General features: G+C 45.9%; 1 protein-coding gene across 6 annotated transcripts in view; it reads right to left on the bottom strand.

Annotated features, from left to right (window-relative positions):
• The window catches only part of TBC1D1 (TBC1 domain family member 1), a 226,012-nt gene extending 212,706 nt beyond the window's left edge, over positions 1–13,306 (bottom strand). Inside the window, exons 1-2 of one of the 6 annotated variants that reach the window (XM_073891531.1) lie at positions 12,947–13,306; positions 3,357–3,921 (exon numbers count right to left, since the gene is read on the bottom strand). In XM_073891531.1, the coding sequence (XP_073747632.1) occupies positions 3,357–3,773 (417 nt within the window). In that variant the 5' untranslated portion in view covers positions 3,774–3,921; positions 12,947–13,306. The remainder of the gene's footprint in view (positions 1–3,356; positions 3,922–12,946) is intronic. The other 5 variants (XM_073891527.1, XM_025887689.2, XM_073891528.1 and 2 more) reach the window with 5 other exon arrangements.
• Positions 13,307–15,907: the final 2,601 nt, after the last annotated feature.

Raw genomic sequence — 15,907 nt, 5'->3', positions numbered from 1 at the left:
GCGCTTTGATACAGTTTCAGATTTCATATTGCAACAAGCCTTTAAGCAACTACCACTTGTCAAGTTTTGGTATAGTAGTAAAAAAAAAAAAAATCCACAATTTTCTAAAAAGACTGTAAAATGTTTCTCCATTTTCCTACCACATAGCTGTGTGAGGACAAGTTTTCTTCATATACTCAACCAAAACAACATATCATGACAGAATGAATGGAGAAGCAGTGGAGAATCCAGTAGTAGTTGTCTATTAATCCAGATAAAAACAGATGTGAAAAAACAAACAACAGAAAAAAAATAAGTAAAACTATGTCACTCTTATCATTAAATATTTTTGGAAAATATATAGTTATTTTTCACAAAAATATTTTTTATGCTAACACATAAGGGGCATATTACTTTTGTTTTTTAACAAATGAAGAAATTAGTACCTTCAAAATTTCTGTTTTAATTTTTAGTACAGTAATTATTAATAAATATAAGCCACCTTCATGCTCTTTGGAATCCTCAATAATTTTTAAGACTAAAAAGGGATCCTCATGTCAAAAAGTTGGAGATGCTGCCCTAATGCATTTTGATGTGGAAGCCTTTCTCTATGGAGCACCTTGAATGTATTCTATGGAACACACTATGGGAAACAGTCTCATCTTGTGTTCTAAAAATTATTCCTTTATATGCCTCTTCTCCCTAGACATTCTTCAGCAAGTTAATTTATATACTATTGAAGGGTTTCCTCTCAAGTAGTAGTTTTGTGCTTCTAACCCTGGCAGTAAATGCATATATCTCCTCTGGCAAGCAGAACCCAAAGTGACCTCATCTATTTAGGAGAGGCCTTAATCTGGAGAATGATTTCACTGAGCAAATGTTTCAAATAATCACGAGAAATGATGACATAGGTTAACGTGCTGCATCAGCAGATAATCCTCTACCATAAGATACAGTGCCAGAGACGTCCCAAGAACATCAAAGCTATGATGCCCGATGGAGAATCGGGGCCAATTTGGTTTACCATTCAGTTTCCAACAAAACCAAATCACTGATTGAGGTGCCTCTGCTACAAATTACTCTTTTATACAAGGAGCAGGATGACAGCAATGTATTGCTCCGAGTACTGGCAATCTGCGCTTGGAAAAATTGTATGCAAGCCAAAAATAACTCAAGACCTAATTCATATTTCTATCATGGCTTTTCAGAACACAGAGTAAGGCCAGTTGTCTACTTTCAGCAACACTGGGAGCTCCAGTTACAGAATTTAGCTATAAATCTCTTTTTCCTATTAGGTATCTGGATGACTGGCCAGGAGCCTGTTCCCAGATGGCTGTAAAAAATTTTGGGAAAGAGTCAAAAGTGTAAAGTGCTGGACAACTATCCCACACAAAGACTCTCCCCAAGGAAATTCAGTCCTTATATAGAGCAGGCCTGGAGTACAGGCTGTTCAGTCCTTTCATTTACATTCTGGAATTTGCCCAAATAATAGCAACCATTAAGTTTATTTATGCAGTTTTTAAAGTATCTAGTTTATAAAAATGTTGCTCAAGGATGACCAGGATCTTGGGAGCTGAAGACACTCATCTTGGCCTCCTTTTTCCTATTACCTTAGACTTAAAGTGAAATCAGCATCTGCTGATTTCAGTAATAATCTGCTTCCAGTAAAATTTTCTTTAATGAAGATTTTTTTATGGCTCTAAGTGCTTCCTAAGGTGCTGTTGTAGCTCATTTGGTCCCCCTGGCAACACTATGAGATAGACATGATAATTATCCCCATTTTACAGATGAGACAATAGGCTCAGAGTTGCCTGAGGCCACCAGTTTATAAGTGGCAGACTGGACTGGAATTTGGTCCCTCAGATCCTCTGTACTGGGATGCTGTCCCATCTACTTGAGATGCATGGATGATAACATTAAATGATTTATGACTGAGGAGATATCCAATTCTGTGGGTAAAATAATGGTTGTAAGCTTCAAATTAGCCTTTATTGAGAAAACCTTCCTTATAGCCAGTGTGTTAGGCTCTGTTCTCTGTCTTCCGGTCATGACCTGGACATGGCCCACGTGCTATTTACCTACCATTGCTTCTGCCTTTCTTCTAGCCTGTACTGATATCCTCTTGCACGGCATCTGGAGCAGCACTCACTGAATGAATGAGTCAAAGAACCACTTTTGCTTAAAAGTGAATCTCTAAGAATCCACTTAGGTCACCAAGAGCATGAATTTCTAAATGAAGTTCTTGCACCCTGGAGGGTGTGCAAAACAAACAAACAAAACCCAACAAAATGGTGAGGTAGAGGGAGAAAAACATTAGCATTTCTATTTCTATTTACTGACATTTACCACATGATTGGCACTGGCCCCCTCACTCAGTGCATGGCAGACAGCCACAGAGGGATGCTAGGCCTGGCAGGGGCATTCCTCAGCTCATGGGGTTAGTCAGCAATGAAGGCTATATCAAAGTTCACATGGGCCCAACTGAGAACGTGGCCGTAGGGATTATGCTTTCAATTTTATCTAAACCGAGCCTCACAAAATGGACAAGTGACTTTAAACAAGTCCTGCATAGAACTGCAAAACAAGGTAACAACAATGCAAGCACCAATACCCAGGAAAGTCATAGAGCTGACTATACTTTTACCATTTCTCATGTGATACTTTTCTCAGCCACATCATGAGATATAACAATAATGAGTTAATCAGACCTGACACAAAGTTGGCATCCACACACACAAAACCTGCAAGTATCAAAACTTGGATTCATATCCATTATTCTTATAACAGTCTTTGCCTAAGTGACCATGATACCTCGGGGAATTGGCTAATGGTATTCGTATGTAACTTCTAAATCCATATATATTTTTTAACAGGGTCAAAGATGTAGAGCTCACTGATCTAGGTAGGACTCTACTACCTAAACTGCAATCTGCAAAGGAACAGCATCAGCATCACCCTGGCAGCTTGTTAGAAATGTAGTCTTCGGGTTCCTCCCAGACCTCCTGGACCCAAATTTGTATTTTAACAAGATCTCCAGGTGATTCATGTGCACATTTCTGTTTGAGAAGCACTGCTTTAGAACACACACCTTAAATGATCTGAACCCTAACAGTTCAGCTCTTATTTATAAGTTGAGGCAGATTTCTCTGTTGAATTTTTGAACTCATAAAATTATAATTCATAATAGCTGTTATCAAATGTTCTTCAAAACTATAAAAAAACTATCCCCATAAACCAAAAAGCCCAGTGAAATAATCTATGTATGACCACAGCATCCTCTTATTCATCCCCGTATCCATAAAGTCAATGTCCTGACCCCCAATGCAATGAAAGCCATCCCGCTACACCTCCATTGCTTTCATCCCACTTCCACTTACTTTTGTTTGATCATCGGCTTTGAACACATAGCAGATACTCTGCTGATTGGCTGCGTTGTCCTTAATCAGACAAGCAAAGTAACTTGGATCATGACTGTTGTGAATCAGTTTGTGAGCATGCTGGGGCTTACACTCGAAGATGCTGGAACAGATCAGAGGATCCCACTGTTGACTCTTCCCCGGCTCGGGTTCACATCTCAATCCAGAGGGGGAAACACAAAGCCGGACTTGCCTGGCACCAGGCTCCTTTTTGGAGGACTGCCCACTGAGCCTGCGCACCTCCGCCACGACCCAGGGCAGCATCGGCATGGTGGTCAGAGAGTGCACATGCAAGGAGCCCACCAGCTGCAGGCTGAAGTCCACGGAGGCCTCGTTAGGAAACAGATGCTTCCTCGCTGTGAATGTTATTGGTTCCATCTTGGGAAAGGTCTGAAAACTCAGCAAAATGTTGCCACTGTTTTCTGTTTTAGTTTTTTTTTTTCCTATGTGTCACTGAGGCCTTTTTATTCTGCTGTTTTCTGTTTTAGAATGAGCAATCTATTTTATGTGCTTCTGAGGCAGAATCCTGGGGGAGAAAAACAAAGGCATGAGAATTTAATGAAATCACAGCAATAGCTACTTTTGAAGAGTTACTATTTCAGCGGAACTTAAAAGCCTGAAACCCAAACATGGGAAGAAACGGATCTTCGTTCAAATAAGATGTCTGGCCTAGAAAGAGCCTTCTTGAAACTGTGCTTCAAATAAAACCTGAAAATGCCATAACTGTCACATTCACTACAGGTTACAAAGATCCCACCAGGAAACTCCTGTGAAACATTTGTAAGCCTTGTAGAGCCATCAGAAGCAGGCAGGACAGAAAACAATATCGTCCTGCTCAGATACCTTTAAACCCTGTTCTATTAACACATATTTCAAGGAATTTTTTTTTTAAGTAATCTCTATGCCCAGTGTGGGGCTTGAACTCATGACCCCAATACCAAGAGTTGCATGCTCTATGGACTGAGCCAGCCAGGTATCCCTTAAGGAACTTTTTTTTAAAGATACTCAAATTCAGCAGTGGTGATTCTCCCTCCAAAAAGTAATCTTGAGAGAAAAAATAGCAGCTATCTATCCATTATCATAGTCCACTGAACCAGACCAGTTTTCAACAACTGACCTTTTCAATTAAGATACTACTTAAGTTTTAAAAAGCCTCTCCCTGACATAGTCCAGAGGTGCTGAACATGAATTCAAATTTCATTAACATGTAATTGGTGCCAGTTATGCTCCAAATAGCACCATAAATATTGTTTCATTTAATTCATGTAGTATAAGCCATCATACCCACACGTTGCCTCTCCTCATCAATAGATGATGCTACTTCCAGTCTACCCAAACTCTCTCACCTGCCTTCCCCCTCCTATGGGTGATTTTCAACAACCACATCTGATGCATGGGGACAAAACCCTTCTGTGCAAAGCTAACCTGTCTACAGGATCTCAAGCCTCATCCTTCCTCAGCTGCTCACAGGATCTTCCTTCTGTCATGTACTCCCTGAGCACCTATACACTGCATCTGTCTGATTCACCATTGTGTCCCCAGTGCCTGGCAGCGTTTGACTCACAATAGAGGCTCAATAACATTGTAAACAAATGAATGAAGTCTCTCCCATCTGAAAAAAAAAAAAAAAAAGACTTTTTCCCTTGACCTCAACCCTCCCGAGCCACAACTCTTCCTTCCCCACACAACTTTCTTCTACACTTACTGGCTCACTTCCTACTGCCCATCGACAATCGACAATCTCGATTGTGACCAGATGCACTGCCTATGCATTGAACTTGCTCCCATTAAGGTCATCCACATCTTCTGGCTGTGAAACCCAAAGGGGGCTTTTTAGTCCTTAACTGCCTTGTCCTTTCTGATGCATTTCTCAATGGTGACCGCTCCCTCCTGCTTGAAACTCCTGCTTCTCTTACCTTCTTGGTTGCTTCTTTTCAGGTTCTTGGATGGCTTTCCCTCCTGTTTAACTCCATCCCTTCTCCTCATTCCACCTGCTTTCTTTGGACAGTCTCACCTAATGGCTCGGGTGTCTACAACCACCTTCAAACAGTCCTGCTGTGGCTGCTAGCAGCTTTGTGCACTCTGGGCATATTACAAGATCTTCATCTCCAACCCTAGCCTCGGTTACAGACTACTAGTATTGCCATCGTTGGGACCTAGGTCACTGAGCTTGAGTTGCTTGTCACAGGTGGGCGTGGGAGGGTCGGCTCCTGATTCTCGACCCATCCTCTTGAGTGCTGCACAAGAATGGCATCAACCACATAGACCCTGATGATTCTCATGTGAATGTCTCCCATTGAACCTCCTTCCTGAGATCCAGATGAGGGCAGACCATTCAATATTTCTATCTGGATAGCCTAGGGCTACCTCAGCCTCAATGCAGTCATTTTTAAAGATTTATTCCTTATTTTAGAGAGAAAGTGTATGTGCGTGCAAGCAGGGGGAGAGGCTCAGGGAGAGGGAGAGAAGCAGACTCCCCACTGAGCCTGGAGCCCCACACAGGGCTTGATCCCACAAGCCCGAGATCATGACCTGAGCCAAAATCAAGAGTCAGATGCTTAACGTGCTGAGCCACCCAGGCACCCCTCAATTTAGTTATTATAAACTAACTCAGTCTCACCTCCCTCTTTCCCAGAACTTCTCTTGCTGCCCATAGACTCTATCTCTGTAAATAGCATTACTAGTTTATTGGCCAAGCCAAAGGCCAAGGAGTCATTGCTACAGACTGAATGGTGAACTCCTAATTCCCAATGTGACAGTATTTGGAGATTGGGCCTTTGGGAGGTGATTAGGTCATGAGACTGAAACCCTTATGAATGGGATTAGTGCCCTCATAAAGAGACCCGGGGTACTCCCTTACCCCCTCCCACCATGTGAGGAAATACGAGACAAGACGGCTGTGTATGAACCGGGAGTATATTCAATATTCAAATTCTAAACATTTTCTGAAATAGAACTGAAGTCTATTCCTTTAACTCTATATTTTTCTATATCATACAGATGCATAAATGATAAGAGTGAATTTTTATAATAGGATTTGAACACAGTTCAGAACTATTTTTAATTTTAAATCTTCAGAAGTTCAGAAATAAACCCACACTTCCAAGCTCCAACATAGTTCGTGGAAACGTAGTCCCTGTCTCTTCTCCTTTAAAGTACAACCTCTCTTGATGATAAAAACAGACTTGAAGTTCATATAACCCCATAAATAATGGTCTCTCCCTCTCTCTCTCTTCATTTTTCTCTCTTTCACCTGGTGAGAGTGGCATTAAATGTCTGGCTCAACTTCCACTCCTGTAACTGAATTCGTTTCAAGTTCTAACTGTTGACAGCCGCTAATCCCAAGACATGTTTAAAGAAGTACTAGAATTATTACAAAGCGGAGACCTGAGATCTACCAAGTAGTGTAGATGAGGCAATTATTAATATCGTGGCAACAATATACAGAATTATTTTCAGTTTTCTTGTAAGGTAATATATACATAGTGCAAAAAAAATTACACAATTTAGAATTTCAAACATTTAGTATATAGTCATCAAATTAGTTCTGCCATGTCATTGACAAAACTAATTAAATGCCTAGAGTTTTCATTTTTGAACCAGCCATGGCACATTCTTAGTTTCTCTGTAAATAGTAAATTGGTCCGTAATACTGTTTGTGAACTATCAAATAAGTTCTACACCAGGGGGTGTCTGGCTGGCTCAGTCAGAAGAGCATGTAACCCTTGATCTCAGGGTGATGAGTTCGAGCCCCACGTTCGGTGCAGAGATTACTTAAATAAGTAAAAATTAAAGAAAAAAAGTTCTACGCCAAAGATAGCATAATTATTTATCAGCAATTCAGATTCTGCTGATACAAGATTCATGGTAACTTAGACTAGGTGAGTAACTGTCTGTACTACTTTTCAATAAAAAGTTCTGTGAAACAGATGATCTATTCAAATAATACGAGTATACCATTAGATTATTTTTTAAGCCATCTCAGTCCACATCACTGGCATGCAACCTCTGACCATCCGTCCCTAGTAGAACTACCGATTCTAAGAGGGCTCTTTACCTCCTACCCTCAGGAAGAAATACCACGATCTGTTACCCCAGCGAACTTCTAGTTATGTTCTTGCTGGTAGAATCATCACTATACAAGCTCTATCCCTCACATAGACCGTCTGTATGCTACACAGCTCCCACCGACCACAGTCCATAAACATGGTAGGCATCCCAAACACAAAGATACTCTTATTAGAACAGTTGCAATCATCTCTTTAGTGAGTCCTTCTGTATCAAATATCCCTGAAAGCATGCACTTAGAATTATAAAATCTGAAAGTCAGAAATGTCCTTTTAAGCTCTTTAGAAATTTCCCTTATGTTTGAAGGGCACCTGACTGGCTCAGTGAGTGAAGGGTCTGCCTTCGGCTCAGGTCGTGATCCCGGGGTCCTGAGATCGAGCCCCACATCGGGCTCCCTGCTCCGTGGGGAGCCTGCTTCTTCCTCTCCCTCTGCCACTCCTTCTGTTTGTGCTCTCTCTGTCTGTAAATAAATAAAATCCCTAAAAAAATTTTTTTCCCTTATATTTGAAATGAGGAAACGTGGTTCTGGAGAAGTTAAGTGGTTTGACCAAGTTGGGTGACAGAATTAGGACAATCCGATCCCTGACTGCCATCCAAGTGCAGCAGAGAACCTCAGTTTCCTGATGAAAACATTTTCAAGGGTCAAGCTGAGAAAGCGAGTCACTTAACTTCTCCAAATCTCAAGTTTATTCTTAGAAGAGAATGGAATAAGATGATCCTCAAGTTGTCCTCTAGCTCTAAAATCGGGTAAATCTAATTTTCATAATGTATAATACCAAATGTCCCCGACGTGGTGTGGGGATAGAAAGCTGCTCTCATCTTCCTGTCGAGAATACAAATGTGAGGGAGGTGCAAGAAGAAAGAGTGGGGTTTATTGATCAGGAAGCGAGAGAAGAGATGGCAGGAGTTAGCAAGCCGCCATTGGGAACCCCCTCTCTTCCCAGCCTGCCTCCATGCCGTCCTGGCAAACCATGGGGAATAGAAGGGGGACCTTCCAGAAGCTAGTGATAAACACCACGGCCACAGCACACTCAGCCGTCACCTTCTCGGAGTGCTGGTGGGAGGGGAGGAGGAGATAAAAGAGGGATAGCCAGGAGAGGTGTTGAAGCTTCTAGCTCCAAGCCTGGTTAGGAACCAGCCAAGACTGATCAGCTGTCGGGGACCCCCTCATCCCGCCCCGGGATGAGCAGGGAGTCCCCAGGTAGCTACTCACTTCCCCTTACAAATCAGTGGTTTCATTTTTCTGCTCTTTACTCCAGACAGAGGGGGCATGCAGCTGAACAGAATTATTCTGCCCCCCGAATATTCTAGGCTCATGCAGTAAGATCACCTGGGGCGTGGCTACACTAGTTGTCCCAGAATCTCACCCAATCAGAGCAGTGTGCTGCTACCTAGGAATTGCCCACAGGCTCCAAAGATCTTTTGGGCGCAGCAGGCTATTTCACACAGAGCCATCACACAGAGCTTCTGGAGCCTGTGGATCTAACCTCTTCAACACCAAGGACGCTCCAGCCCCAGTATGCACCTCTCTAATTTGACACATGAAGTAATGATGTTTGGAATGACTTCCTTCCTACATAAATCAGGGCCAATGTAAGCCTAGTCCTTTAGGATGCCATGGCCACTTCCTGTATTCTCTTCTACTTTATGGCACAGGATAATGGGCCAGGGGCCCTTGCTGGCCCTCGGGGATGTATATCCCTCCCTCCCGCACGGCTGCTTTGTTATTCTACTGAAAGTAATAATAGTAACTGTGAACATATCTGTAATAGTACTTATTGTGTGACTGTTAACTGAGCTCTCACAACAACCCTGGACAAGAAAGACTATTATTATCATATCTAAATAAGGACTCCAGTGGATTTTTACCATTATCAGCTCCAGCTTTCAGATAAGAGATGAGAAAGGAGGTGCTAGCACAGAGAAGTAAGGTCACTTGCCCAAGGTCATCCTAGCGGCAGATGGGAAAATCAGGTTTTGAACCCAGGGCCTTCTACTCCAGACTTTGCACTTGCTCTTAACCACTTTGCTAGAGGGATACTTATTGACCAACAACCTCTTCTTGGACATTACATACATGATCTTCTGTATTCTTACAACTCTGAGATGTATGTTTTATCATCCCCATTTCCATTCGGGTCCCCTGGCTAATGGTGTAGGCAGGATTTGTCTTATGCCCAAATTTCTATTCTTTGTGACAAAAACATCTCTAGAAGGAAATAACTAAAATATCTTTCTAGTGAATTAGCTGGGTGGTTTTTCTATCTAAACTTTGCTTGGTCTCATTAATCCAAATCTAATGTCAAAATTATACCTTAGAAGTACAAAATAAACAAATAAAAATAATAATAGCAATAAGTAATATTTACTGAGTGCTCACTATGTAACAGGCACTGTTCTAAGAACTTTACATGTATAAATGCATTAAGTTTGACAACAAACTCGTACGTACTTACCTACTTTGGAAACTTAGATTTACTGATCGTAACTAATGTGTAGTTAAATATGTACACTCTCTTTTTAAGAGAAAAACACTGCTGCTTGTCACAAAGAACACAGGCATACTCAAAAATTAAACGCCTCATTGTTGGCGCTAAAACATATTTCCTACATTCTGCACAGCTTTACTGAAACCCAAGTGTCAAGATTATTCATACGGCCCAAATATGACAAATCCTTTTCTAAACATTCGAAAACCTCAAAAGGGACACATTGCCCTTAAATCTAAGAACCCATCCAATGGAAATCTCAGCTTGAAAATGTTAAAAATTGTGAGAATGGAAACCTTCATGTCTTTTGTGAAGAATCTGGTTAAAAAATCTTTTTCTTGGGATGTGGGGTTGGAAAGGAAGAAATGAAGATAAAAGTCTGCTAAGGCAATTCGTAAGGTACTGTAAGGGGTTCTGCACGGAAAACCCACATCCTCTGCCATCACCAGGGGGCTTCGAACCCAAAGCTGCCTGTCTGCTGAGTGGAATCAGTCACTTTACCACACAGACCCTGATCCTCCAAGTTTTAATGGCCAAGAAGAGGGCTGAAAAACCTATCACATATTGGGACGCTCGTGGCCATCATACTGAAGAAGCACAGCCCAGCAGACGGGGGTGTGTTGGGGGGGAGGGCAAAGCAAGCTACCCCAACACATAAGCAGACTTAGGTCATTTGGGGAATGTAAGGAGCCGAGGCTGGGGAACTTCAGAGAAATGCCAGGAAGAGTGGAAAAGGGGCCTGAGGGAGTTGCCATTTTGACAAGATGAAATTAAAAGCCTTTTCAAAGACAGAAGAAGCCTCTCAAGCAGGCATCCCTACTCCGGGCGCCATAATGATGGAACATGCTGGGTATGAATGGGGAACAGGTAAGTGCCACTCCCTGCTGGTCACCGGTGGTCTGTCCCAGAAGATCCCAGACAATCTGGCAGAAAGGAGCCGCTCACCCACACCTGGCTCTGCACAGGAATCTATTTGATTGTGATGTAGCCTCTCTGGTGGAGGCTGCCTTCTCCGGAAATGGAGGGCAAAGACTGTCAACAGCTGGATAATGAGGAAGAAGAGGCAAGCTGCATTTCCTCAGAGTCACTCACTTCCTCCTCAGACCCTGTGGTACTTTCTACAACAGTCAATGGGGGAGAAGTCATCCCAATACTGATACAACAGCACTCAACCAGAAATGCTATCATAGTGAAAAGGGAAATCCCCAGACCTCTCAGTGGGAAAGAGAGTGGTAGACTATGGCAGACATTTGCAAAACTTAAATTTGATGTTAATAATTTACAACTACACCAATGAATTTTCCCCCTATTTTGCTGGTTTGCAAATGGCAGGACAAATCAACATAAAAACATTTATTTTCATATATGATAATTTTATTTACTGCTTTGAGCCACACTTAGTCCCTTTTACATCTCCTTGCATTCAGTTAATAGTCTCGGGATATTCCTCTTGCGTTCACTTCAGAAAGTATCCCCTAAACATTTCACACGGCACCCTGTAATTCACAGCTGTGTCCACTGTCCAGTAGCTCATATTATATCAATGGTTACTTACAGATAAAACTAAGGAGAAAGCCCTTTTTTATGGTCTGATTTCTCTATAACTTGGTAGGAAAAAAAAAGAAGCAGGGAGGTTCAAGACCGTGATAAGCATTCCATTTCAAACAGTTCTAAAACACCTGTTTACAAAAGCAGTCAATCCTTTTTTATACAGAATTTTTCATGCAATGTCCTTATTCCTTTAGACAGTCTTCAGGATTCTCAGGAAGGAGCTGATCGTGAGGAACACTGCCCCCAGGCAAGAGAAGCCATCTGAACTCTAGCTGCTTCAGGGGTCCCTAACCCAAGAGAGTACTAGAACATGAAGTGTTCAGAAACACGGGAGAGTCATTTACTAAGGTGGATCCCCAGCCTCTTGCAACAACTCCCCATTCAGTCTTCTACCCCAGCCCCTCCCACACAGAGCAGGCTCCCAAAATACCCCAACTCCCAGACATGGCTATGCTCCAACTCTTATCAATCCCATCAAATCTAGGCAGATAATGATTTTCTCTTTTCCAAAAGAAGGGGTCTCGACCAAGTCCCCTGTAGTTCTGCTTAAGTACAGTGTGAAAAGTTTTGAAATTCGGCCTTGTAAAGAGAGAGGAATTTCTTGGGTGTGACCCGTTTAAACCAAGTCATTTAAAAATGCTCTTTCAAAGTCTTGATTATATTAATAAATGAAATCATCCAATCATGTAAAAGACAGAATGAGAGATCTATACCTATCCCTTAATGTGAGGCGCTCTGAAAATTAAACTGTTTGGTGGGAGGAACAATCATCACTTTCAATTTCTTTTCCTTTTTAAGCAACTTTCAGAGAATAATCTGTTTTAAACAAAATAACAGGTAAAGCCACCTCTAGGTGGATTTCAAAGAAAACAGTCTCTTAAAACAACAACAACAGTGTGTGGCAAAGTTTGAGGGGTCTCCTAATCACAGAACGATGAGGAAGCTGCTAGAAACAATTAAGCAGGGTTTCAAAATGACTGGTACAGGATGTGCCCATAGAAAGAAATGTTGTGCGCACTGCTGGAGCCGCCCAAGTTACTGCAAAGTACCGTGAACTTTTAAAGGATGGCAAGGGGTCACAATGACCACCCTCCCCCCCGCAGTCCGGTCGCCCTACAAACACAGCAGCCCCCAGAGATACTTGGCGGGAGGGGGTAGATGCCAAGCGAGCAGGAGTGAAGGGGGGCTGGAGGAGGGTGCCTGTCGGCGCTCCTGTGCCTTCATGAACTTGAAGGTTTCACTTTCGTTCGAGTAGGGGGGCAACGAGGTGGCAATGAACCCCACCCGCCCACCCCGGAAGCCCCCCGCGCGGCAAGCACAGCACGAACGCCCTTGGGCTGCCGGATTCCAGCTCCGCGGGCCCGGGAGCACAGGGGTGCGTTTGGTGCCGGGAGGGGCGGCCGGGATGCCGCCGGAGGCGTGGAAGCCCCGGAGAGCACCTACCTATATCACGGCGCGCTCAAAGCCCAGGGCCCGGCCGGGGCGCGCAGGTGCTCGGGGGCGGCGTGGTGACTGCCTGGGCGGGCGGGGCGCCCATCGTGCCGGGCTGGCTGCGCTCTTCCGCAGGGCGGGGGTGGGGGGGGGTGCCGGGAGGGATCCTCTCCGCTCGGCTCCCGCCTCTTCTACGCCCAGCTGAGGACACAGCGGGTCCCGCGGCGGCGGCAGCAACAGGCACGGTGGCGCGGCGGCTGCGGCCGCGGCGAAGGAGGAGGAGGTGTCTGCGCGCGGCTCGCGTTTCCTCCTCCCCCGCTGGGCGAGCGTGGGGGAGGCGAGGGGAGGGCAGAAGCCGGGATCGCCCAACTCGGTCCCCAGGGACCTAAGAGGGGGACGCGGTGCTCCCTCCCTCCTCTCTGCGCCTTGTGACTCTGCCCGAGCGGCACGGTCGGGACAGGCGAGTCACACGCGGGTAACAGCTGCTGCAGTGCGGGTCCGCCGCGGCCTCCCTCCTCTCCCTGCCTCTCCCCTGCCGGACCGCCCATCCTCCGCGCGCCGGGCCGGGCCGGGCCGGGCGGCGGGGGGCAGGGGGGGCGGGGACGGACGGGGGGTCCTGGCACCGCCCCAGCCAGCCCCGGCGCAGGGTCCTGGCCCCGCGTCCGCCTGGGCTCCGAGGATTCGGGGCCCCGCGCGTGATGAAGGCCCTCGCGGCGGGATGTGCGGTCGCACGCCGTGCCCCGGGCAGCTTATTTATAGCAGGTGGCGCTGCCCGCCGCTCTCGTCCCGCGGTGCTCTCAGCAGGTGGCACCGCCCGCCTGCTCTTCGCTTCCCCGCGGTAGCGTCGCCTCATCTGCACCCTCGCTTTCACCTCGCGAAGTGGACAAAGTGAAAACGCGGGAAGGCGACCTCGCCACCTGGCCCTCCCCTGCATCGCCCCCTCGTCCTGTCCCAGGGTTGGACACAATGGCAAGGAGGGAACTGAGGCAGGGCCATTCTGTGGGGCAATGGCAGGCAAGGCAAGACAATCAGGGGCTCAAACAGCCAAGGCTGAAGTGTCGCTCCCCCCATGAAACCCCAGTCAGCCCCATTTGTGAACCGCGTGGGTGACGCAGCCGCTCGGTCCGGCGCCTCTTCCCTCCCGCGGGTCCAGCGCGCGCACGCGCGCACTCGTTCTCACGCCGCGCGCACACACAACCCTCGCCTCACCTCACCTCCCCTAGCTGCGCCTACCCTAGAGTGGGGTTCGGGGAAGTTCCCGGCGGCCTTGGGGTGTGAAGAGAGCCCCGGGAGACGGAAGCCGGCGGCGAGAGCGGGCTCCCAGGCTAAGGGGGTGGCCAGGTGCAGGAAACCGGCCAACCTGCGACACTCCTGCCCCAGCAGGTAAATTGGGGCAGTTTCACTCCCGGGGCGTGGAGGGGGGCGGGAGCGAAGGGGATCTGAGGCAAGTAAGGAACGGAGCACCAACTCCGGAGTCGAGTGAGCAGGGAAGGGAGAGCAGGGAGGAGCGAGAGTGGGGCGCGGAGGGGCTGGGGTGCAGAAGGAGGCGGCGGTGGAGGAGCCGGGCGGCCTCTTGCAGGGCTTTTTTTTTGCTCAGTGGAACTGGAAGCTGACTTCGGGGAAGTGACTGAGAGTTTGGGCAGCAGAGTTGGACTTAAAACCCAATTCCCAACTCCACCACCGGGTTGGCTTGGGCAAGCTGCTGGACCTCGGATTCTCCTCCATTCTCTTCCCGGTAAAATGGGACGGATACGTGCTTTGGAGGCCCAGTGGGAGGATAAAATGGAAAAGTGCGTGTATAGTGCTTAGCTCGCTGGCGCGAATGCAGACCCCAACTACTAGCAGCTTCTATCATTACGGTGGCTCAGAAGGTAGATAGAAATCCGAGGTTCTCCCCTCGCCCTCAATCCCAACGCTGTGTTCTTAGAAGTTGATTGAAGCTCTTTGAAGTCTTTTTGACTAGACCTCCCCTATGGGATGCTCCCATCCAGGGAAGGTGTATTTCAGTGGGACACAAAAGTTTTATCCACAGTTTGATTTAAAACACTCATATAAGTGGTAGCTATTCTGGGGCGTCTGGGTGGCTCAGTGTGTTAAGCATCTGCCTTCAGCTCAGATTATGATCCTGGAGTTCCTGGGATCGAGTCCCCTATCTAGCTCCCTGCTCAGCCTGGAGTCAGCTTCTCCCTCTCCCTCTGCCCCTCACCCTGCTCATGCTCTCTCTCTCTCTCTCAAGGGCACTCTCTCTCAAATAAATAAATACAATTTAAAAAAAAAGTGGTAGCTGTTATTTGTAGAGGGGCCAGTCTATTTGGGGCACTATGGTAGGTACTTGACATATATTGTCTCTAATCCTAACAATTCTGCTGTACAGACATTATTAAATCCTGCTTGACTAATGAGGAAAATAAGAGGTTAATGCCTCTTTGAGGCCATGAGCTAGTAGGTGCTGGGACCCCCAAGATCCAAAGCTGCTTGTAACACACTTTCTCTCCGGCCACTGTATACCTCTCTTGTAGCACTCAGCTCATTCTTTGTTATAGCATAGTTATTTGTGTACTTAGCCTTGAATTTTTTTTAAGAGGGAAAAATATATGCAGACATAAATATTCTAATGGTTAGAACATTTGCTGGGTTATGGAAATTGCTCTCCATTAGGTTATAAGACCAGGTAAACCATTTAAGCCATATCGCTGTTTCTTGGATCACACCATGATTATTTCACATCTTTATCTCCAGTTCTCCCGAACAGTTCTCATTCCCTCTCTGCAGCAGCCTTCCGAACACACCTACCTCCAGAGAGCTAGGATGTCAAGACATCCAATCGTCATCCATTCCACAGACACCCCCAAATTGCCTTTCACACATATCCTGCCAGATGATGGTTGAAACTATGACCTAAAAACCCTGCCTGCCAGCCACTGCCCCTGGAAGATGGGGTCGGGCCAAGGCTGGGCACTGCATGTGGATTCT

Source organism: Callorhinus ursinus, unplaced genomic scaffold (genome assembly GCF_003265705.2).
Source record: "Callorhinus ursinus isolate GAN/ISIS: 27379988/994484 unplaced genomic scaffold, GSC_fseal_2.0 scaffold4, whole genome shotgun sequence".
NCBI classification, from domain to species: domain Eukaryota; kingdom Metazoa; phylum Chordata; class Mammalia; order Carnivora; family Otariidae; genus Callorhinus; species Callorhinus ursinus.
Note: the sequence above shows the minus strand (reverse complement) of the source record. Positions and strands in the feature narration are given on the sequence as shown.